The sequence below is a fragment of the Charadrius vociferus genome, unplaced genomic scaffold, assembly GCF_000708025.1.
Source record: "Charadrius vociferus isolate BGI_N301 unplaced genomic scaffold, ASM70802v2 scaffold136, whole genome shotgun sequence".
Lineage (NCBI taxonomy): Eukaryota > Metazoa > Chordata > Aves > Charadriiformes > Charadriidae > Charadrius > Charadrius vociferus.
Genome location: NW_009648960.1, coordinates 1891932 through 1910072, shown reverse-complemented (window position 1 = coordinate 1910072; position 18141 = coordinate 1891932). Strand labels below are relative to the sequence as shown.

General features: G+C 42.8%; 1 protein-coding gene across 1 annotated transcript in view; it reads right to left on the bottom strand.

Moving 5' to 3' along the window:
- Positions 1-10366: 10366 nt before the first annotated feature.
- The window catches only part of BARD1 (BRCA1 associated RING domain 1), a 57483-nt gene continuing 49708 nt past the window's right edge, over positions 10367-18141 (bottom strand). Inside the window, exons 12-13 of the mRNA XM_009887596.1 lie at positions 11401-11498; positions 10367-10696 (exon numbers count right to left, since the gene is read on the bottom strand). Of these exons, the coding sequence (XP_009885898.1) occupies positions 10367-10696; positions 11401-11498 (428 nt within the window). The remainder of the gene's footprint in view (positions 10697-11400; positions 11499-18141) is intronic.

The following is an 18141-nucleotide window of genomic DNA, read 5'->3' as shown; positions in this document are numbered from 1 at the left end:
TACCATGGAGCATGGAGAACCAGGTTAGACATGTGGAAGGACCTTGGGGAAACTGGAGACCTGAGGGTTGAGTCCTGGCTTGAGGTGGGCAAGAGAACACGGGAAGGCTAAGGGCATTGACGTGGCTTTCCATTAGGGTCTTGGTAGATGGCTCCAAGGGTAAGGAGACTCAGCCCGTGCTGACCATGTGCTAAACGCAAAGACAGACAGCATTAGAGTATTATAACCCAAATTCTTAACTTTCAAAGATCTGTGGTGCTAAAACATAAGGCTTCAGTTAAAGAACACGGCAAGTTCTGCAAATCATAAATACATCAGGAGGCAAAACAAATAGCCAGCCCTCCCCACCCCTCCCGCTTGCCACTTGTGGTGATTAGAGTAATAGATTTTTTTCCGTGAACAAGCTTAACCTTGTCTAAAGTGCAGGGCAGAGAATGCCATGAGATACGCTTGGGGTTCAGCTTTGCTCCAATTAGCAGGACAGAGTGTCATGCTGGCTTTGGGGGGATGAGAGAGAAAACCATTTGCTACAGGCTGAGGAAGAGTCTAGCTGTTAAAGCTAGCTCAGCTGCCCACTCAACAGTCTGAACTACCCCAACATCATTCCTTCTTAGCTTGCCTATAGTTGAGAGAGAATATGGGTGAAATCACAGCTTCCTTTGTGGTGCAGGAGATGCAGGGCAAGTAATCCACTCAATGAAAAGAGCAGCCTCAAAAAACCCAACTCTTTTTATGAGGAAAAGAAAGGTTGTGGAGGCTGGGAAACACCTGAAAAGTATCATTCAACATCTGCAAATCCCACTTTACCCGCAGTGCTTAGACAGGACAGCATAAATAGCCCTACAGCTTTGCACGTACAGAATTTCAAGTGCTTCCAGACCCTTTCCAGACCTAATGTATTTACTGAAATTGGTTGTCTTCTACTAGCACATAAAGAAGAAGGGGGGGGCGGGGAGAGGACTAATGGATGTACATTAACCTTTTGGTACTAGATTTCCCGATACTAGCTACTAATGCAAAATCCATTAGAAGGAAATGTCTGGGAACCATGGTGCGTAAATGTTATAATGCAGTGAATAAGTCTGTAAAAATCTAAAGCGGACACGGCAGAAACAGAGACCCATGCAAAGGTGGGTGCAAGTGCAAGATGATTAACGAAAGCTCTCTGATTTGCTTTGGGCAGAGCAACCCTGCAAAAATAAGGGTCTGGAGAGGTGAAGATTTGGAAGCTGCCCCTTTTGCAGGAGAATTTTTTTGCTAACCCCAAGTGCAGAGCTTTAGAGTACCTGCATAAACCTCTTCGGTAGCCACATACGCTTTTTCTTGTGTCTTTCTCTTCCTTTGCTTGCCTGCCTATGCAAGCATTGCCCAGCGGGCTGGTGGAGGCTGTGCTAAGGGAGATGAAATGGCTTTGCTTGCTCCAACACAGCGTTTCACCGCGGGTGCCTGGCTGATGGGCAGTGGACCACTACACCATATGGATATGAACTCCTTCCCAAGTTCTCGTGCTGGCCTGGGCAGCACCAAAAATGATAACTCCATCCTCTGGGTTCCTGAGCTCCTGCCTGTCATGGGAAAAATAGCCTCTCATTGCTTGCAGAAACACCACAAGAAGGTGTTTTTCCTAGTGAAACACAGGCATCCTTCTGCAGGGCACCACTCCAGAAATAGCTGCCTGGAGAAATTAACTGTTCAGTCTTCCAAGCAGGTACAAAATGATCTTTATTTAACACCATCATTTTGAAGATGAAAGAAATACCAGGAGCAGCCTGGGCACAATGCGAAGCAGGAACAGAGGAGGTGTGGGTGACCATGGCACTGAAGATACAAAAGAGCCTCAAATACCTTCCTTTAAGGATTTCTTCACTTGCTGGGTGCTCTGCTTCAGAATTGTAACATTTAAGTGCTTTTCTTTCAGGTATGTGAAGAGAAAGGGGAAAGAATGAGACTAGGAGAAGTGAATATTATCATTTAATATGCAAAGACAGTTTTAATAGTTACCTTAGTATGTGCACTAATTAGGTGTGGGAATACATAACACATCCCAAGGGCTGGTTATAGCCTCTCTCCCTGCTGGACTCAGGCATGTTTCGCTACCATGATCAAATATTATAAAACGTACACAGATTTTTCACCCGTAGGGAACAGAAGAAAATTGTGATTTAGCCTCTTTGGCAGTCACAGCTAACAGCCATCTTCCTAAAACAGAAGAGGCCACAGTCCAGTTTCATTTACCATCTGGAGCCAGCCAGAAGCCATCAGCACCGATCTGGGACTCCCTATGGCTGCCAGGACAGGAGCTTGGACCTGGACTAAAACCCTCTCTCTCTGGGTGCTGGAGCTCCCAGTTCTTTGTTCACCTCACAGCTCCCCATGAAACCTCTTCAGGTCTCTGGTCATCATCTCTGACCTTTCCTCCAGCCAACTATGAAGTCCTTGAAGGCTAACTGTAGGTACAACTGGGCATACACCACCACCTGGAAAGCAGCTCGCAGCTTGAATGGGATCAGAATGAGATTCTTTATACCTTTGCAATCTCCTGACCTTGGGGCTTTCTCTAGCGTGCCAAACAGCACAGCACCTGGGATGAGCATGAGCTAAGCAATCTTCCACCTATGTCCCTCTTCTGCTATCTTGAGCATTGTCTGCTTAAACACAGAGTCAGTTCTCCTCCTGACTCACCACAGTGCACATTTTTTGTCTTTCTTGGATTACAGCATGCTGTTTGCAGGGACAAGGTGAGTGAGGACTTTGCACCTTTGTGCATTTGTGAAGACTTTTCTCTCCTTTTCTGCTCACGGTCTGTCACTTCTTTGCTCATGCCTGTAGTGCAAGTGCTATCTCCAATTTAACAGATCACTACAGTGCCATCCAGGAGATTGATCCAGAGCCAGTACTACCTTGCTTGGCCTTCAGTAGGAACTGTGGTTCCTTCTGACTTGTGGCCCTTCTAGCACTTGCCCTTTGAATGGCGTGTGCCACAACCACAGCATCTTAACGCAAGAGCTGCTGCATCTGATCACTTACTCCTTTGTGCGTTAATTTGGGGGCTTCAACTTCAAAGCCTGGAGCTCCATTTTGCACTCAAAATCTGTCTTTGCAGTCCAAATCCAGTTTTAAGTACCTGACTGCAGGTGCTCAAAATCTAGTGAAAATGTATGGCTATCTCCAAACCTGGTCCCCACTGAGAGCTGACTACCGCTGAGGTCACCATGCCTGTCCCTTTTGCAGGTAGGTCCTAACAGTATCTGGAACTGTTAGGACTTACCTGCTTCCCTGCATGCTAATAAGGCATCATGCTGAAACGCAGAGGCCCTGTAAGGAGGAAATAAAAGCAAGGTTATGGGATTTTCCTTGGATTTGACAAATGCAGGTGAAATGCAACAAGAACAAATCAAATCCCGCCCCCCTCCCCCCCCCCAACTTTCTCTGCCTGTTGCTGAGAGCATTCTCAGCATCCGCAGAGATTGGTAAAAGCTTGCCTTGCGGGTGGGACCAGTTGTGTCCTACACTGGTGTGGGGTAGGCTAAGTCCCTCCACCCAGCTCCGTGGGCAAGTCTGGTGTCCTGTGATGGGTGGGAGAGCAAGTCTGTAGCTCACAAGCCTTGAGCTAGCTCAGGACACCCCACTTCTGAACCACAGATGTATGCTACTGCACAGACTACAGGAACTTCCAATTCCATGTGAGCAGTTTCTCCCTCTCTCATTGTTGAGTCAAGGTCGATTTCATCAAGCAGGTTTTCTAAAACCAGAAGCCAATAGTCCATGGAAACTCTTGAAGGAGTCCACAAAAAGGGATCACTGGAAAACCCAAATGCTTATTCCAGGCTGTTCCCAGATGTTTTTACCACGCCTTGGTTCAACAGGTACACAGCATGCAAAAAACAGAGACCAGAAAACTTGTACTGTGAGTGGATTCAGCTGGGGAGAACATCTGCCTCCAATTTTTCAGCTAAACAAAACTGTGAATTTTAATTTAATAAAAACCTTCAGCCTACAACCACAAATAAAATCATTCAAGCTTGGCTGAGTTTAAAACCAGAACCTGGCATCTCTTCAGAAGCACCTTAGAGAGCTTAGGGTAGAAAATCCATTTTGACACACGCAGCTTCTGGGACTCAACTGGTGAGCGCAGGAATGAAGCATTGCATCAGGCCCAGGATTCAGAAGCAAAGCACGTGGAGGTCATGGGCAACATTTACATTAATAGCAATTGCTTGTGCGGGGGGCTTTAAAAACTATGCATGCCACTAAGAGTAGCTGTTTTGAATCTGGGATGCATCAGCCATGCAGATGACCCTGACTTTATACAGTCAACCCGAGGGCACATGAAGGAGTTCAACCCGGATTGTAGCCTGGCATTACATTGCTGCACAGCATAAAATAAATACAGGGGAAGAAAAAGATCCAGCACTGCAGACTTATTGAATTAAACATTATTGTGGCTAACGCAATCAATACGGCATTGATTACATTATCCATATTAATATTTAATTCAATTAAAAGGCTCCCAATTTCTTCTGGTTTTTTTGTTGTTTTTTTTTTTTTTTTTTCAAATGTTCTTCCAGATCTTTTATGATGCAGAAGAAAAGTTAAGTTTTGCTACAGACCATGAATTTTGGCTGGACCCAAACTATAGCTGATCTGGGGTTTCCCAGCTGTTCAAAGCTGACCCTTCCAGAGGAGCTGGAGAGAACCATTTCCCTAGTCAGGCTGCCACTAGCACCCAGTACCAACCCCGCAGTGAGACTGGGACCCCCTCAGGGGAATGTGGAGTACACGAATGGGTAAGAGAACTCACTTCAGAGGCCTTCATATTGCAACTGAACCCCAGCTGAGTGCTGCCAAAAGAGGCAGTCTCACACCTGCTCTTCCCACCAAATACTTCTTTGACTTCTCTGAGAATTAGTACAGTTTGCTAAACTAGCAGGAAACTAACCCAACCCCACACTAACTGAAGGAATAAGTTTTTTATCAGTTCAGCAAGCTGAACAAGCCAGCCAGTTTAGCTGTCGCTGCACGTCCCATTTTTTATACATATTTTTAACTCCTTTCTCACCATGTATCTGTTTAGCTTGTGATGGGAAGCACTGTGCGTGCTTGCACAGCACTCGTCATGGCACAGCACTGCTCTTCAGCATGCTGGCTGCAACCGAATAGACATAGCCCCAAAGTAAACTCAGACCTGAGAAAGGGCTGCTGTGGTTTACAGCTGTGCCCATCAGGGAAGAAACCTCTCTGCTTCTTAAACACACTTGGACATCCAGGGCAGATACTGTAATGCAGCAAACCGTGGCACTGCACGGTTCACTTCTCCCAGCTGCGGTGCACGACGCTTCCAACAGCCACCGGAGCAAGACATCGCAACCCCTGCTGCATAACAAAACCACGGGTACCAGCCATCCCCTCGCCTGTCACTGCCTTAGCATCTCCACTCGCTGAATGACACCGGTGTCTCAAACACGCAGCAGGAGCTGATGTTTCTCTGCTACTTCATCAGACCAGACCTCCTGCCAGGAATTAAATTGAAGCACAGAAAATGCATCTTCAGCATAAAGGAAAAAAAAAAAAAAAAAAAAAAGAAAGGTGGGAATCTTCCTCCCCTTCCCCCATCTGATTACATACAAAATGTTCTTCTGCTTTTAAGGGCAATTTAACACTAGTTAAACTACCGTTAATTTAAATCAAACAAGTCTGGAAAGACAGAACATGCTGCACTGCTATTAAAAACAGCTGAATCTTCATTTGTTCCATCCGAGACACTACTGCCCATTTCCTAGCCAATACTATCTGGCTGTCCAAAGACCTCTTTCTGTAGTTTTGAAATTGATATTTAAGCCTACTTTGTTGGCTTTTGCAACACAATGCGGTCCACTTTGACATAAGAGAGAAAGATTCAAACCTTTCCATCAAACAGTTTTTTCTTCTAAAGGATGGGAGAAAGTCAGAAAAAGGACACGGGGGCCAAACAGATTAATATCAATTAATCTGACATCAAATTCACCCCATTTCCAAGACCAAAAATAGGTGATCCTCCAGCACTGAAGTACAAAATAGCTTGAAGAGTAAAAAAGAAAAGCTTTGCTCTTCCATATTTCATAGACCTGTCCTCAACAAGACCCCAGGGTGCCGTTATCCAAACTTTGCTGGCAGTTCAGCCAGTCCACAAGACAGGCCAGAACAGATGGTACTGCCCAGAAGCTCTATTGGTACTACAGCGTGAGCGGCTATAAACTGATTTTTCCCCTTCCCTCTACCACCCTGACAGTAAAGCTAGCCCACATGAATCAGAAGCAGCACAGAAAGCAGAGGCAGGGGGACCAGATGATCCCTACATTTACATGTTTTCCCCAAATAATACGCACCAATGTGTAGTTTTACAGCAGTCTGTGGCTTCCACACAGACATCTTTGACCTGAGCAGATTTGTGAGTTTCATTAGCCAAAGTGCTGATCCGCTAGAAGACTGCAGCACAAAATAACTGCTCCAGATTAAGTTTGGTCTTAAGTATGATGCTGGACTTAGGCAGGGAATACAACCAGCTTCAATTCCCTGCCTGGAATTATTCCCATCCTTGAATCATTTCTGTTTAATCTCTCTCGCTCCTTCTGCGAGCCTTGCCCAGGCTGATCACCAATAACTTTGTGCTGGGTCCCGCATAGCTCAGCTCAGACGCTTGTGATAGAGCAGTAAAAAAGGAGCTTTACTTCAAGCCGAACGGAGGGCTGAGTAGAAGCCAGTTGGGTCAAACACTTGCTGACACCTTTGTTATTAGAGAGACGCAAGACCGGACCCTCCCATGTTTGCTGTTCATTAGGAAGAGGACTGCAAGACATCAGAGCCTGAGGACACCCAGACGTGCCCATTCTATTTCAAGACCACAAGCAGCTACCACTGTTTGGTATTACTCGTTTGCTTGCCATTTCCTTAGAACATTTGCAGAAATAATGCAACATCTAGCTCTCCTGAGTTGCTCTCGCAAGTTCTTTTTTTGGGCCACTCGCTTCTACCTCAGACAAGTCACTTCCGAGTATCTCAAAATAACAAATGAATCCTCAATGTTCAGCAACAGAGAACAGATTTTATTTTATAGCTGGAGGAACAAAGTCCAAAGAGAACTGTTGATACTTTAGAGATAAGAAAAACCTATGAGATCTTTGAAAACAAGTAACCAAACAGAGGTAAAAACTGCCAAAAGTCTGAGCTAGTCTGTGACTATATTCCCCTGGACCTACTCAGGACAGTGATGCAGGAAAGCTACCTCCATACTCTTGAGTATCTTTCACTTCAATACGCACACACAGAAACCAAACCCAACACACACCACCGCCCCCAACACAACAAACTGGCCAGACTTCATATATTCTCCCTTAGACCACAACCTGAATGCCAGACATTGCTACTGAAAGTGTTATCAGGTGTCCCATATGAAATAATTCATAACAAGATAAATAGATAAATTTCAAGGGAAGCTGCCTGAAAATCATTAGCCATTCTGAGATTCACAGCATTTTTGAGGTATAAATTCAAGAATAATAAAAACATCTATAATCCAGATGGCAAGTCTTGGGCTCTTACCTCTTCAAATGCCCCAATCATCAATGGACATTAAGTATATACACTTTAACAAGAGAATACTAATGTAAATCCATGTTATAGCTAAGGTTCTTTACTAACCTTCATCAGATTTTCTTTGAGCTACTCCCTGCTTCAGACTATGCCAAAATACACAGCACCCAAAACAGGCTACAGCTGTCAGTGCCACAAGTCTACTCACACTGCATGAAATACATCTCCTATTTTGAGCCTGCCTCCTACTAGCTTCCTTTAGTGCACCCTTGTTTCTGGACTAGAAGACAGTGAGAAATGATCCCTACGCACCCTTTGCCACACGCCTCATGATTTTATAAACTTGCTTTCGTGAGCAAAAATCCACCCAAGGGATTAAGGAACTTGATTTATCCTTACGATAAGACTTTTTTTAGAAATGTGTTATCAGGTGCTTTTAATGATTAGCAAGACTGAATTAGGCAGGGTCTGTGTCACTGACCTCTAGCTTTTGTGTACTTACCTATTGCTTCAGTAGTGTTTGACACCTGCTACAATTCCAGCATCAAAGCCTACTCACTGCAGTGCTGTGCGGCTCTTTAAGCGCGTAAGTCTATGTAAGGTGACCACGTGCAAACTCTGAATTCCTGAAGAGACCTGAAGGAGACAGGCCAGAGTTAATCTTGAGTACACTTCAATGAGAAGTAAGTAAGGATCACTCCTCAGTATGATATGGAGGGATTCTTAAGGTGATTTGATAGTAACTCTGCTTTAAAACGTTTGATTCGATGGAGCAAGACCCTAGGAAGAGTTCAGAATGGGGCTTAAAAAAAAAAAAAAAGTAAAAAAAAATCATGGCAATTTTCTAACAGTTTCTTTTCAGCTGCCAAAGAACAATGGCTCTCTAAAACTGTATATCTGCTGCCTCTACTTTAGGACATAGAACTGACTACTGATGGGCCAAATTTCTTCCTGGTACACAGCAGAAAAGCTCAGTTTTTAAGAATTTTGCAGAGATTCACTGCTACTTCTGCAAAGAATACCGCATTAGCTATATTGATGTGCTATGAAATGCCAAGTGAAAATGTGCTACAATTGTTAAAATAAATGACCAAGTCCATGCGGTATCGACTCAGTGCCTTATTTGCTGCCAGTGTTTATCTGCACAAAAACCCAAAACACATTCATCCCATGGGTTGTTCCATTTATTAATGACCCTTGCATTTTTGCTCGTTCACACAAACATGCAAGTACTTGAAAACCGCATTTAGTGAAGAGCAATGATTCAGTCTAGCTTAAGTGATAGATCAAGATACTCCAGCTACTGAAGTCTAGTAGATGCTACTGAAAACCATACCTGTTACACCTGAAGTGTATAGTTCTAGAGTTATACCCTTTTTAGAGTTCTGTAGCGCATATTGAAAATTGGCATAGTATCTCCAGTGGCAATGGTTACAGAAAACAACTCTCTTGCACTGAAGAGCTGCTCTTGCAGATGGATATGCTATCTTCACAGCTGTATCAAGTTCACAGAAAAGTACTTACATTTCCATTTGCCTGTTGAGATCCATATGGACTATGTACTTATTCTGCAGCTAAACTCATGCAATAAGATACTCCAAACCTACTGGCACCAAAAGTTTTATTATTACAAGCAATACAAAAGCAAACACAAGAAACTTTGTTTTATCCCACAACCATCATTCTCATTGCCTATTATTATGAGACACCATTTTTCAATTATGAATTTGCAAACTAAGGCAACACAAAAAATGCAACACATTACATAAGAGCACAGAGGGACGATTACATAAGAGCACAGAGGGAAGAATTAAGATTCTGACAATAACTTATGCTCAATTATAAGAAATATTGTAACAAATATGAAAGAATCAAATATTGCTCCAGTGTAGCCAGCTAAGTTTAAGTACAATTGTGCAAAGTGAGGCATAATTCTTTTGAGATCATTAGATTTTTAATTAAAGTAACCATGATAGCAAACATCCATACTTACAGAAATATTTATTATAATAATTTAATAAGGATCCTGATACTTAAAAACCTTCAGAAAATAGAATCAAATTTGAGTTACACATTCACAAGCATGAAAGCACAGAAGTGAATAAAGCATTACTCTTGCTACAAATAAGGAATTTTGGATTGAGATTTTTAAAGATAGTCTTTTCAAAATTGTCTACTTTCAAAGGCATTCAGGCCATTAGTTCTACTCTAACTTCTACAAGGGTTATCCCATGCCAAGAATTTCCTGCAAAATTCAGTCATAAAAAGTTATAAGAAACATCACACGTCATCTGACAGAAGAAATGTCTACACAGGCAAGCGACTATATTGAAAACCACGGAGTCCTTTTTTTTTAAAAATACAAATTCTGGCCTGGCTGGGAAATCTTGACACATACAGTAGATCCTTGTCAATGGATATCAAACACAAAAAAAATAGGATCATACTCTATCACCCAGAAAGGGCTGGTTTAAATCAAGAATGAAAAAGGTTTTGTTTTGCAAAATCTTAGTTACAAAATGTCAGTGATTATTACAGTCAAGTTAAAACCAAAAATAAAGCATTCTAAATAACCCAAGGCACATTTTTCAATGCAGTATATTTATCTCTCTCCTCCATTGTAAGTTCATTTATTTCAGCATCTCAGTGATCTCAGTCACTCATTTAAATGGTCGAAGCTCTCCTGTATTCCTAAGTGCAAAACATAAATCATAGCTTCAGACCAGTGTTTACCAGAGTGCTCCAACCTGCTCAAGATTCACCACATTTTAAAGCCTAGCTCATGAGACACTGGTATTCATTTCACAGGCAGGAGCTGAAATGACATCACACAGTCTATGAGCCAGCTAGAGGGGGCCATCCAGACTTTGCCCTGACGAATTTTCTCTGGCTTGAATTTAGAAGACACATCATAGATTACATACTGAGTGCAAAATCTCTGGTCAGAAGTAGATTCTGCATGGTAAGCCACCGTGTTGATTGTCTGCGTCACATCACTGTCTGGTTTTGGCTGCCTAGCCAGAATTTGTCCTCCTGCTGCTTTGACCAACTCCACAAGATCACTCTTCTTGTGACGGTTGAAAGATCCCAAAAAATAGAAGTAGCATCCATCAAACAACTTTGGTAGCTAAATGGAAGAAAAAAAACCAAACGTATAAATACAGGACTTCGCAACTGAGCACACAGGAAAAGTGAAAAGGAACAATCTGTGCCTACAAAAAAATACAATTTAAAATAACCAACACTGGAAATTAGAACAATAACTTAATATTTAAGGTCCTCAGTGTAAGGATACAATCAAGAAAAGCTTGCTTACATGGTAAATTCTTGCTTATGTTTAGGTATTTCCCAGAGCAAGAGGGTTTAACTATGAGCTAGGAACATCTACAGCTACTGTTACAATACATTTAATGAACTTCTCCAGTGCAATCTAGAAAGTAACCAGAAATTAACCCAGATAAATATGAGTGCCACTATATGGAAACAAGAAGAAATAAAACCATTTTTCTTTCACACTTTCAGATAGTTTCAACTAGCTTCTAAAGCTGAGCAGAGAAGACCAAAGCAGCATCACTTCCTGTCGCATACAGCTTCTTCCATGAATGTAATACAGCATTCCCTCTGACAAGGTTATAGCAACATATCCACTAATAGAGAAAAATGACAGCTTTATGGGTGTTCGCAGTTCTTTCGATCACCTTGCACATAATCAAATTTCTGTACAAGACCACATTAAAATTTTACATCCACTACACCTGCACATGTGGCAAAGGGCAAAAATGCGTGAACCAAAGGTCATTAAGATAATCTGTCTCAAGCAATAAAACCCACCAGCTGTTCTCTGTTGAGCCGGCCTCTCTGTGGGCCACCTTGGATTTCATACTTCTCTTCTTGTTCTCGTACTGCGGTTCGTAGACAGGCTTGTACCCCTAGAAAAATCGCAGTAAGAAAGGCAAAGATTAGAGATCCTATGTTTTAACAGAGGCTTGCATGTTATTTTAGGGACTAAAGAGTTGTAACAAAAGAAAAGGATTACCCACAGTGCAAAACATAGCATTGAAGCTTGTGTGCTTTAGCAGTTTGCTTTTAAACTCAAAAAAAAATTACAACAATGGTTGAAGATGCAAGTTAGATGGAGAGAAGCAATATCACACTAAAATCAGTGCTGTAAACACTAGAATTAGTAGCTTTTCCTCTTACCCACTAAAGGTCAACCACTTAATGTCAAATGTCAAATTGCTGATCATTTGTAAGCTTAAAGCCAGCATCTACAACCAACTCCGCAGTTATGAAATGGAAGCAATTGCCTGATAAAGAGCAATTACAAAGCAAGCACAAAGCTGTTTCTGAACAGCTATGGACTCAAATAACAAATCAGATAGGATTTCAAGGTCTCCAAGATCAGCACAAACTAGCGATTTATGCTAGGGTTTAACAGTGGCATTCGTTTGTGTTATTACTGCTGCATAATGAGATTGTCTTTTAGAGTCAACGTGTTTTTACCTTGTTTTAAGGCTAGTTATTTTTTCCAATACAGAATGCGCTGATGCTAATGTATCACCAACATCAGTTAAACGTACTACCTGACCTCACTTTGGAAAGAGAAATTGCTGTGGTCACCCATTCAAGGATGGAAAATGTCGCCTGCACATACATTGCACTCATTAATAAAAATTACCCAAGAAAGAAAGTTTGCCAAGTTGATTTTGAAAACTGTTCCATGAGGATTTAGAATGTTGTCAAGGTTGTAACTTTTAAAGTAGTACCTCACTCCTTGCAGTGCTTCTTAGTCAGGCAGCTTATTTCTACTGTGCAAATATGAAGCCCATAGTATAAAAAAAAGAAAACAACCCAACAAACTAACCAAAATCAGAAGCAAAGTGTGGGGGGTTGATCCTGAAAAAGAAGAAAGCACAGGACTATGAAGAGAAGTATCACTGACAAAGGTACTTGGATACCATGGCAGCCAAAAGATAGGAATGTCTAATCTAGAGAGATCTTGAAAGCCAGCTGTTAGCAATTTACCACCAGTTCATACAAACTCACAAAATGCAGCGGGAATTTCTCCCACTTACTAGAAGTCCTCCAATGTACTGACAGCAAAAAAGATAAACCTATACAGAAAACCACAACTGTCTGAAGACTATGACAACATGTATCTCCCTCCATATACAAGTATCAGGTTGCTTATTTGCACTTGTTCATTCTTTCAAGGAAAATGAACATGAACTTGTACAAAACTAGAAGGGCAACCTAGACATGTATCTTCTGGAAAAGCAACCTGCATATTCATTATTGATAACAGCAATGAATACTGATAACTTATTTTCAAAGGACCCATAACTCAAAAATAAATCTAAAAGTTTTGTTTTTTTTTTATCATCACAACTCAACAAGAATTCCTTGTGTCAATTTGCCGAACTTATATGGCTCTTCTCTCCTAAGAAAATACAGATGTTAATGGGTGCCACCTACAATGAAGGAAAACCCGTCTCATCTAGTCTTAAGAACTGAACTGTACATTCATTAAGAGCATGTTTTATTTTAATCTACCATCAAAAGCTCAATTTCAAGGCCTTTCACCACAGAGCTGAGATTTTTATACAATGAGTACATCACAAATTGAGCATCCAGTGCCAGCATCAGTAAATGAAACAAAATTGACACAAAAGTAATAAAAGATTGAATGAACACAAAAGACTATGACATCTTTTTGTACTGTTACTTCCCTGGAAAAAAAAAAAATCATGAAAATGACTAATGTTAGTGGAATGTCTATTTCAGCCGAAAACACTAAATAGGTAATGTCTGTTTTGCGTACATGTCTGTCCATTTTAAATTGCCAAGTTCTCCGAGGAATCTGTATGCCTCAAGGTTCCTTGAGAGCAAGAAGATATAATCATCTGCATGTGTCCTGTTTTCACTGTATCTATAAGTACCACAAGAAAAACATGTTCCCTTGAAAAACTGGAAAAATGCAAACAGACCTTTTGTCTAGCCAGTCTCTGCACGATCAGCATTCTCGGTAATTTTAACTTTTCTTAACCAACTAGAACCAGAACAGATCTGTGTCTTAAGAGATTAGTGGCACAAAAGCTATGTATTCCAGATAGGATAAAAAGCCATGAATATAAGTTCTCAGTGCCCAAGTGTTTCTTTTTAACATAAATATGTTGAGGCAAGACTGTTAAGCCTCCATACACACAACTTTGTGGAGCAACAGACTCTGTATGGGTTTTGGTGATGGAAAAGTAGTACATTTTCAATTCCTGAACATATTTTTCATGCAAGATGTAGAAGAACAACTAGCTCTGACTCATGGGTCTTGTCATATTTGATAGATAAGAACAAAAGCTTTTTGGAACCATTGTGCTCAGGGACATTTCAAGCAGTCTTATCTGACACTTCCTCTATGTGCAGGTAGCAAAAAAAAGAAAGTCATTGGAATCCTCAAACTCAGAAGAGGTGGTGCTTCAGGCTTCAACATACTTCATGGCAATCTTACCATCAACAGCACAACTAATCCATGGTAAGGGTATCACTTGGAAAGAGATGAGACAACACAAAAGAGGGTAGGAGCAAAAGGAGAGGCTCAGGCACAAGGAAATGAGGCAAGCAGCATGTCATGTGTCATTAGAATCCTGGTCTAGCTGTATATTCAGAAACCTGATGCAGTTAGCAACCAGCGTTTGAGGAAGGTGTTTACAAACCTAAGGTGAACGGTCAAGCAATATCTATCCACAGGGTAAGGTTTCCTAACTAGAAGGAGGAAGCTAAAATAACTTAGGTGATAGAGACCAGTATGTCCTAACACAGTCTAAGTGAGGCTCTCAAAGACAGCATAGTCAGCTTTGGTTGCATTACAGTGTCATTTGGAAGCACCAGGCATGTACAAGCTTTATCATTCTTCTAAAAGATGGTATAACCACCACAGGATGACCTTGTACTAAATACCCCTCAATTTCACACTTAGGAGTAGGGATACAAACAGAAGATTAGAGCACACTGTAGGCCCTTCCAACTTTTTTTTTTTTACAGCTAAGGATTTTATTTTCTGTGAAAAACGAGTACAAAGCTGAGTCCACTCAGTAAAGCCCAGGTCTTTTTCTGTAGTAGGCATTATTAATTTTAAAGCTGCTAACATGTATAAGTGGCTGGATAACATGATAGTTCCCTTTTAATAAACTCTCCATCAGACTGTCATCCTGATATAGAGGACTTGTAGAAGGAAATAAAATTCCATGCTGTATTCAAAAGTATGTCACTCCTCTACTTTTACAGGGAAAATTCCAGTAGCTCTGTTGACCTTACAGCACTCCTTTTTAAGTCAGAGGTACAGTGCCCTTTGACTTCAAACACGAGCCACGTTAAATTGATTCCCAGAAGTCCTGATATTACAGACTCTCATTTGTTTGGCACTGCATTGAAAAGCCACCAGTGAGAACTCGATGCCAAGACATTGGTCAAATGAATGGACTGAAAAAAAGAATTGCTATCAAACTAATTAAAAAGTGATCAGGACAGAATCAATACTATGCCATCTCCCTTCTGAAATTGAGATGGTCATATTAAGTACTTATGAAAAAAAAAATCACAACAGGACTGACAATCTTGGAAGGACAAGGACATCCTTAAGCTTTCTGAAAATGGAGGGGAAAGTAAACTTACTTTTCAGAGGACACGTGTAATTTTAGGAGGGGGCAGAGATCACGATGTTGTTTTCCTTCCCACATTTGCAGTGTGTGCATTATTTACAAGCAACCCTAACTAAAAATCTGGTCTGTTCTGTTTAAAATAAGACCACTTGACTTACTCAGGATCCCAGCCAATCTTGATTTATTCCATGATACTATTGCCAATAAGAGCTACGGACCTGCTAGGTTTGAGGTTGATCAAGTTTATTCATTTAATATAGAATCATAGAATAGGTTGGGTTGGAAGGGACCTTTAAAGGCCATCTAGCCCAACCGCCCCCCGCAATGAGCAGGGATATCTTCAACTAGATCAGGTTGCTCAGAGGCCCATCCAACCTGGCCTTGAGTGTTTCCAGGGATGGTGCATCTACCTCCTCTCTGGGCAACCTGTTCCAGTGTTTCACCACCCTCATTGTAAAACATTTCTTCCTTTTATCTAGTCTAAATCTACCCTCTTGTAGTTTAAAATCATTAACCCTTGTCTTATCGCAACAGGCCCTGTTAAAAAGTTTGTCCCCATCTTTCTTGTAAGTCCCCTTTAAGTACTGGAAAGCTGCTATAAGGTCTTCTCCAGGCTGAACAACAACTCTCTCAGCCTGTCTTCAAAGGAGAGGTGGTCCAGCACTCTGATCATCTTCGTGGCCCTACAACAGGTCCATGCATTTCCTGTGGTGGGGGCTCCAGAGCAGGATGCAGTACTCCAGGTGGGGTCTCACAAGAGTGGAGTAGAGGGGCAGAATCACCTCCCTCGACCTGCTGGCCATGATGCTTCTGATGCAGCCCAGGATATGGTTGGCTTTCTGGGCTGGAAGCACACATTGCCAGCTCACGTCCAGCTTTTCATCCACCAGTACCCCCATGTCCTTCTTGGCAAGGCTACTCTCACCCCCTTCATCCCCCAGCCTGTATTGATACTGGTGGTTGCCATGACCCAGGGGCAGGACCCTGGACTTGGCCTTGTTTAACCTCATGAGGTTCACACGGGCCCACCTCAACAGCCTGTCCAGGTCCCTCTGGATGGCATCTCATCCCTCCAGCGTGTGAACCACACCACTCAGCTTGGTGTCGTTGGCAAACTTGCTGAGGGAGCACTCGATCCCACTATGTCATTGATGAAGACATTGAACAGTACTGGTCCCAATACGGAACCCTGAGGGATGCCACTTGTCACAGATCTCCATCTAGACATTGAGCCATTGACCACTATGCTCTGGATGTGACCATCCAACCAATTCCTCATCCACCAAACAGTCCACCCATCAAATCCATAACTCTCCAATTTAGAAAGAAGGATGTTGTGGGGGACCATGTCAAAGGCCTTAGAGAAGTCCACGTAGATGACATCTATAGCTCTTCCCTTGTCCACTGATGTAGTCACTCCATCATAGAAGGCCACAAGGCTGGTCAGGCAGGACTTGCCCTTGGTGAAGCCATGCTGGCTGTCTCAAATCACCTCCCTGTCCTCCACGTGCCTTAGCATAGCTTCTAAGAGGATCTGTTCCATGGTCTTCCCAGACACAGAGCTGAGGCTGACAGGTCTGTAGTTCCCAGGGTCCTCCTTTCTGCCCTTTTTAAAAATGGGTTCAACGTTTCCCTTTCTCCAGTCACCAGGGACTTGGAAAGTGGCTTGGCAACTACATCAGCCAGTTCCCTCAGGACTCTGAGCTGCATCTCATCAGGTCCCATAGACTTCTTTATGTTCAGGTTCCTCAGGTGCTCACGAACATGGTCTTCTCTTACTGTGGCAGGGACTTTTCTCACCCAGTTCCTGCCTTACACTCCATCCACTTGAGAGGTGTGGTGAGAAAGGTTGCCAGGTATGCCACTGAGGCAAAAAAGTTGTTGAGTACCTCAGCCTTCTCCTTGTCCCTTGTTACCAATTTGCCAGTCTTGCTCATCGGGGCGGGGGGGTGTGTGGGTACACATTCATTGACCTTCCTTTTCTGGGTGACATACCTGTTGAAGCCCTTCTTATTATTCTCTGTGTCCCTTCCCAAGTTCAGCTCCAGCCACAGCCTTGGCCTTCCTGACCCCATCCCTACACAACTGGGCAGCGTCCCTACCCTCTTTCCAGGACACCTGTCCCTGCTGCCACTGCCTGTGCATCTCTTCCTTGACCTTTAGTTTGACCAGCAGGTCTTGACTCAGCCGTGCTGGTCTCTTGCCTTCCTTTCCTGATTTCTTACACCTGGGGATCGAGAGCTCTTGCACACTCAGATAAGCTTCCTTAAAGATCTGCCAGCTCTGTTCTGCTCCCTTGTCCCTGAGGGCACTTTCCCAGAGGGTCCTATTGACCAGCTCCTCAAAGAGCTGGAAGTTTGCTTTCCTAAAATTTAGGGTCCTGACTTTACTCTTCCCCGGACCCATGTCTGTCAGAACTGCGCACTCTACTAGTGCATGATCACCGCAGCCTAGGCTGCCTCCAGTCTTCATCTCACCAATTAGCTCACTTGCCTTGGTGACCCTCAGGGCCAGTATTGCATCCCCTCTGCTGGGCTGCCTATTACCTGGCTTAAGAAGTTATCTTCAATGCACTCCAGGAGCCTCCTGGATTGCCTACAGCTTGCTGTGCTACTCTTCCAGCAGATGGTGACATGGTTGAGGTCCCTCAGCAGGATGAGAGCCTGCGAGTGCGATGCCTCCTGTAGCTAGAGTAAAAAGGCTTCATCAATAGGCTCCCCTAGATCAGGTGGCCTGTGGTAGACACCAACCACAAGGTTCCCTTTATTGCCTCAGAATCTTATTCCTCCCCGTAGGCTTTCAACCCGCTCATGGCTATTCTTCAGAGCTCTTCACACTCTCTCCATTTCTTGATGTAAAGGGCAATGCCTCCACCCATCCTTCCTCACCTGTCGCTTCTGAACAGCCTGTAGCCATT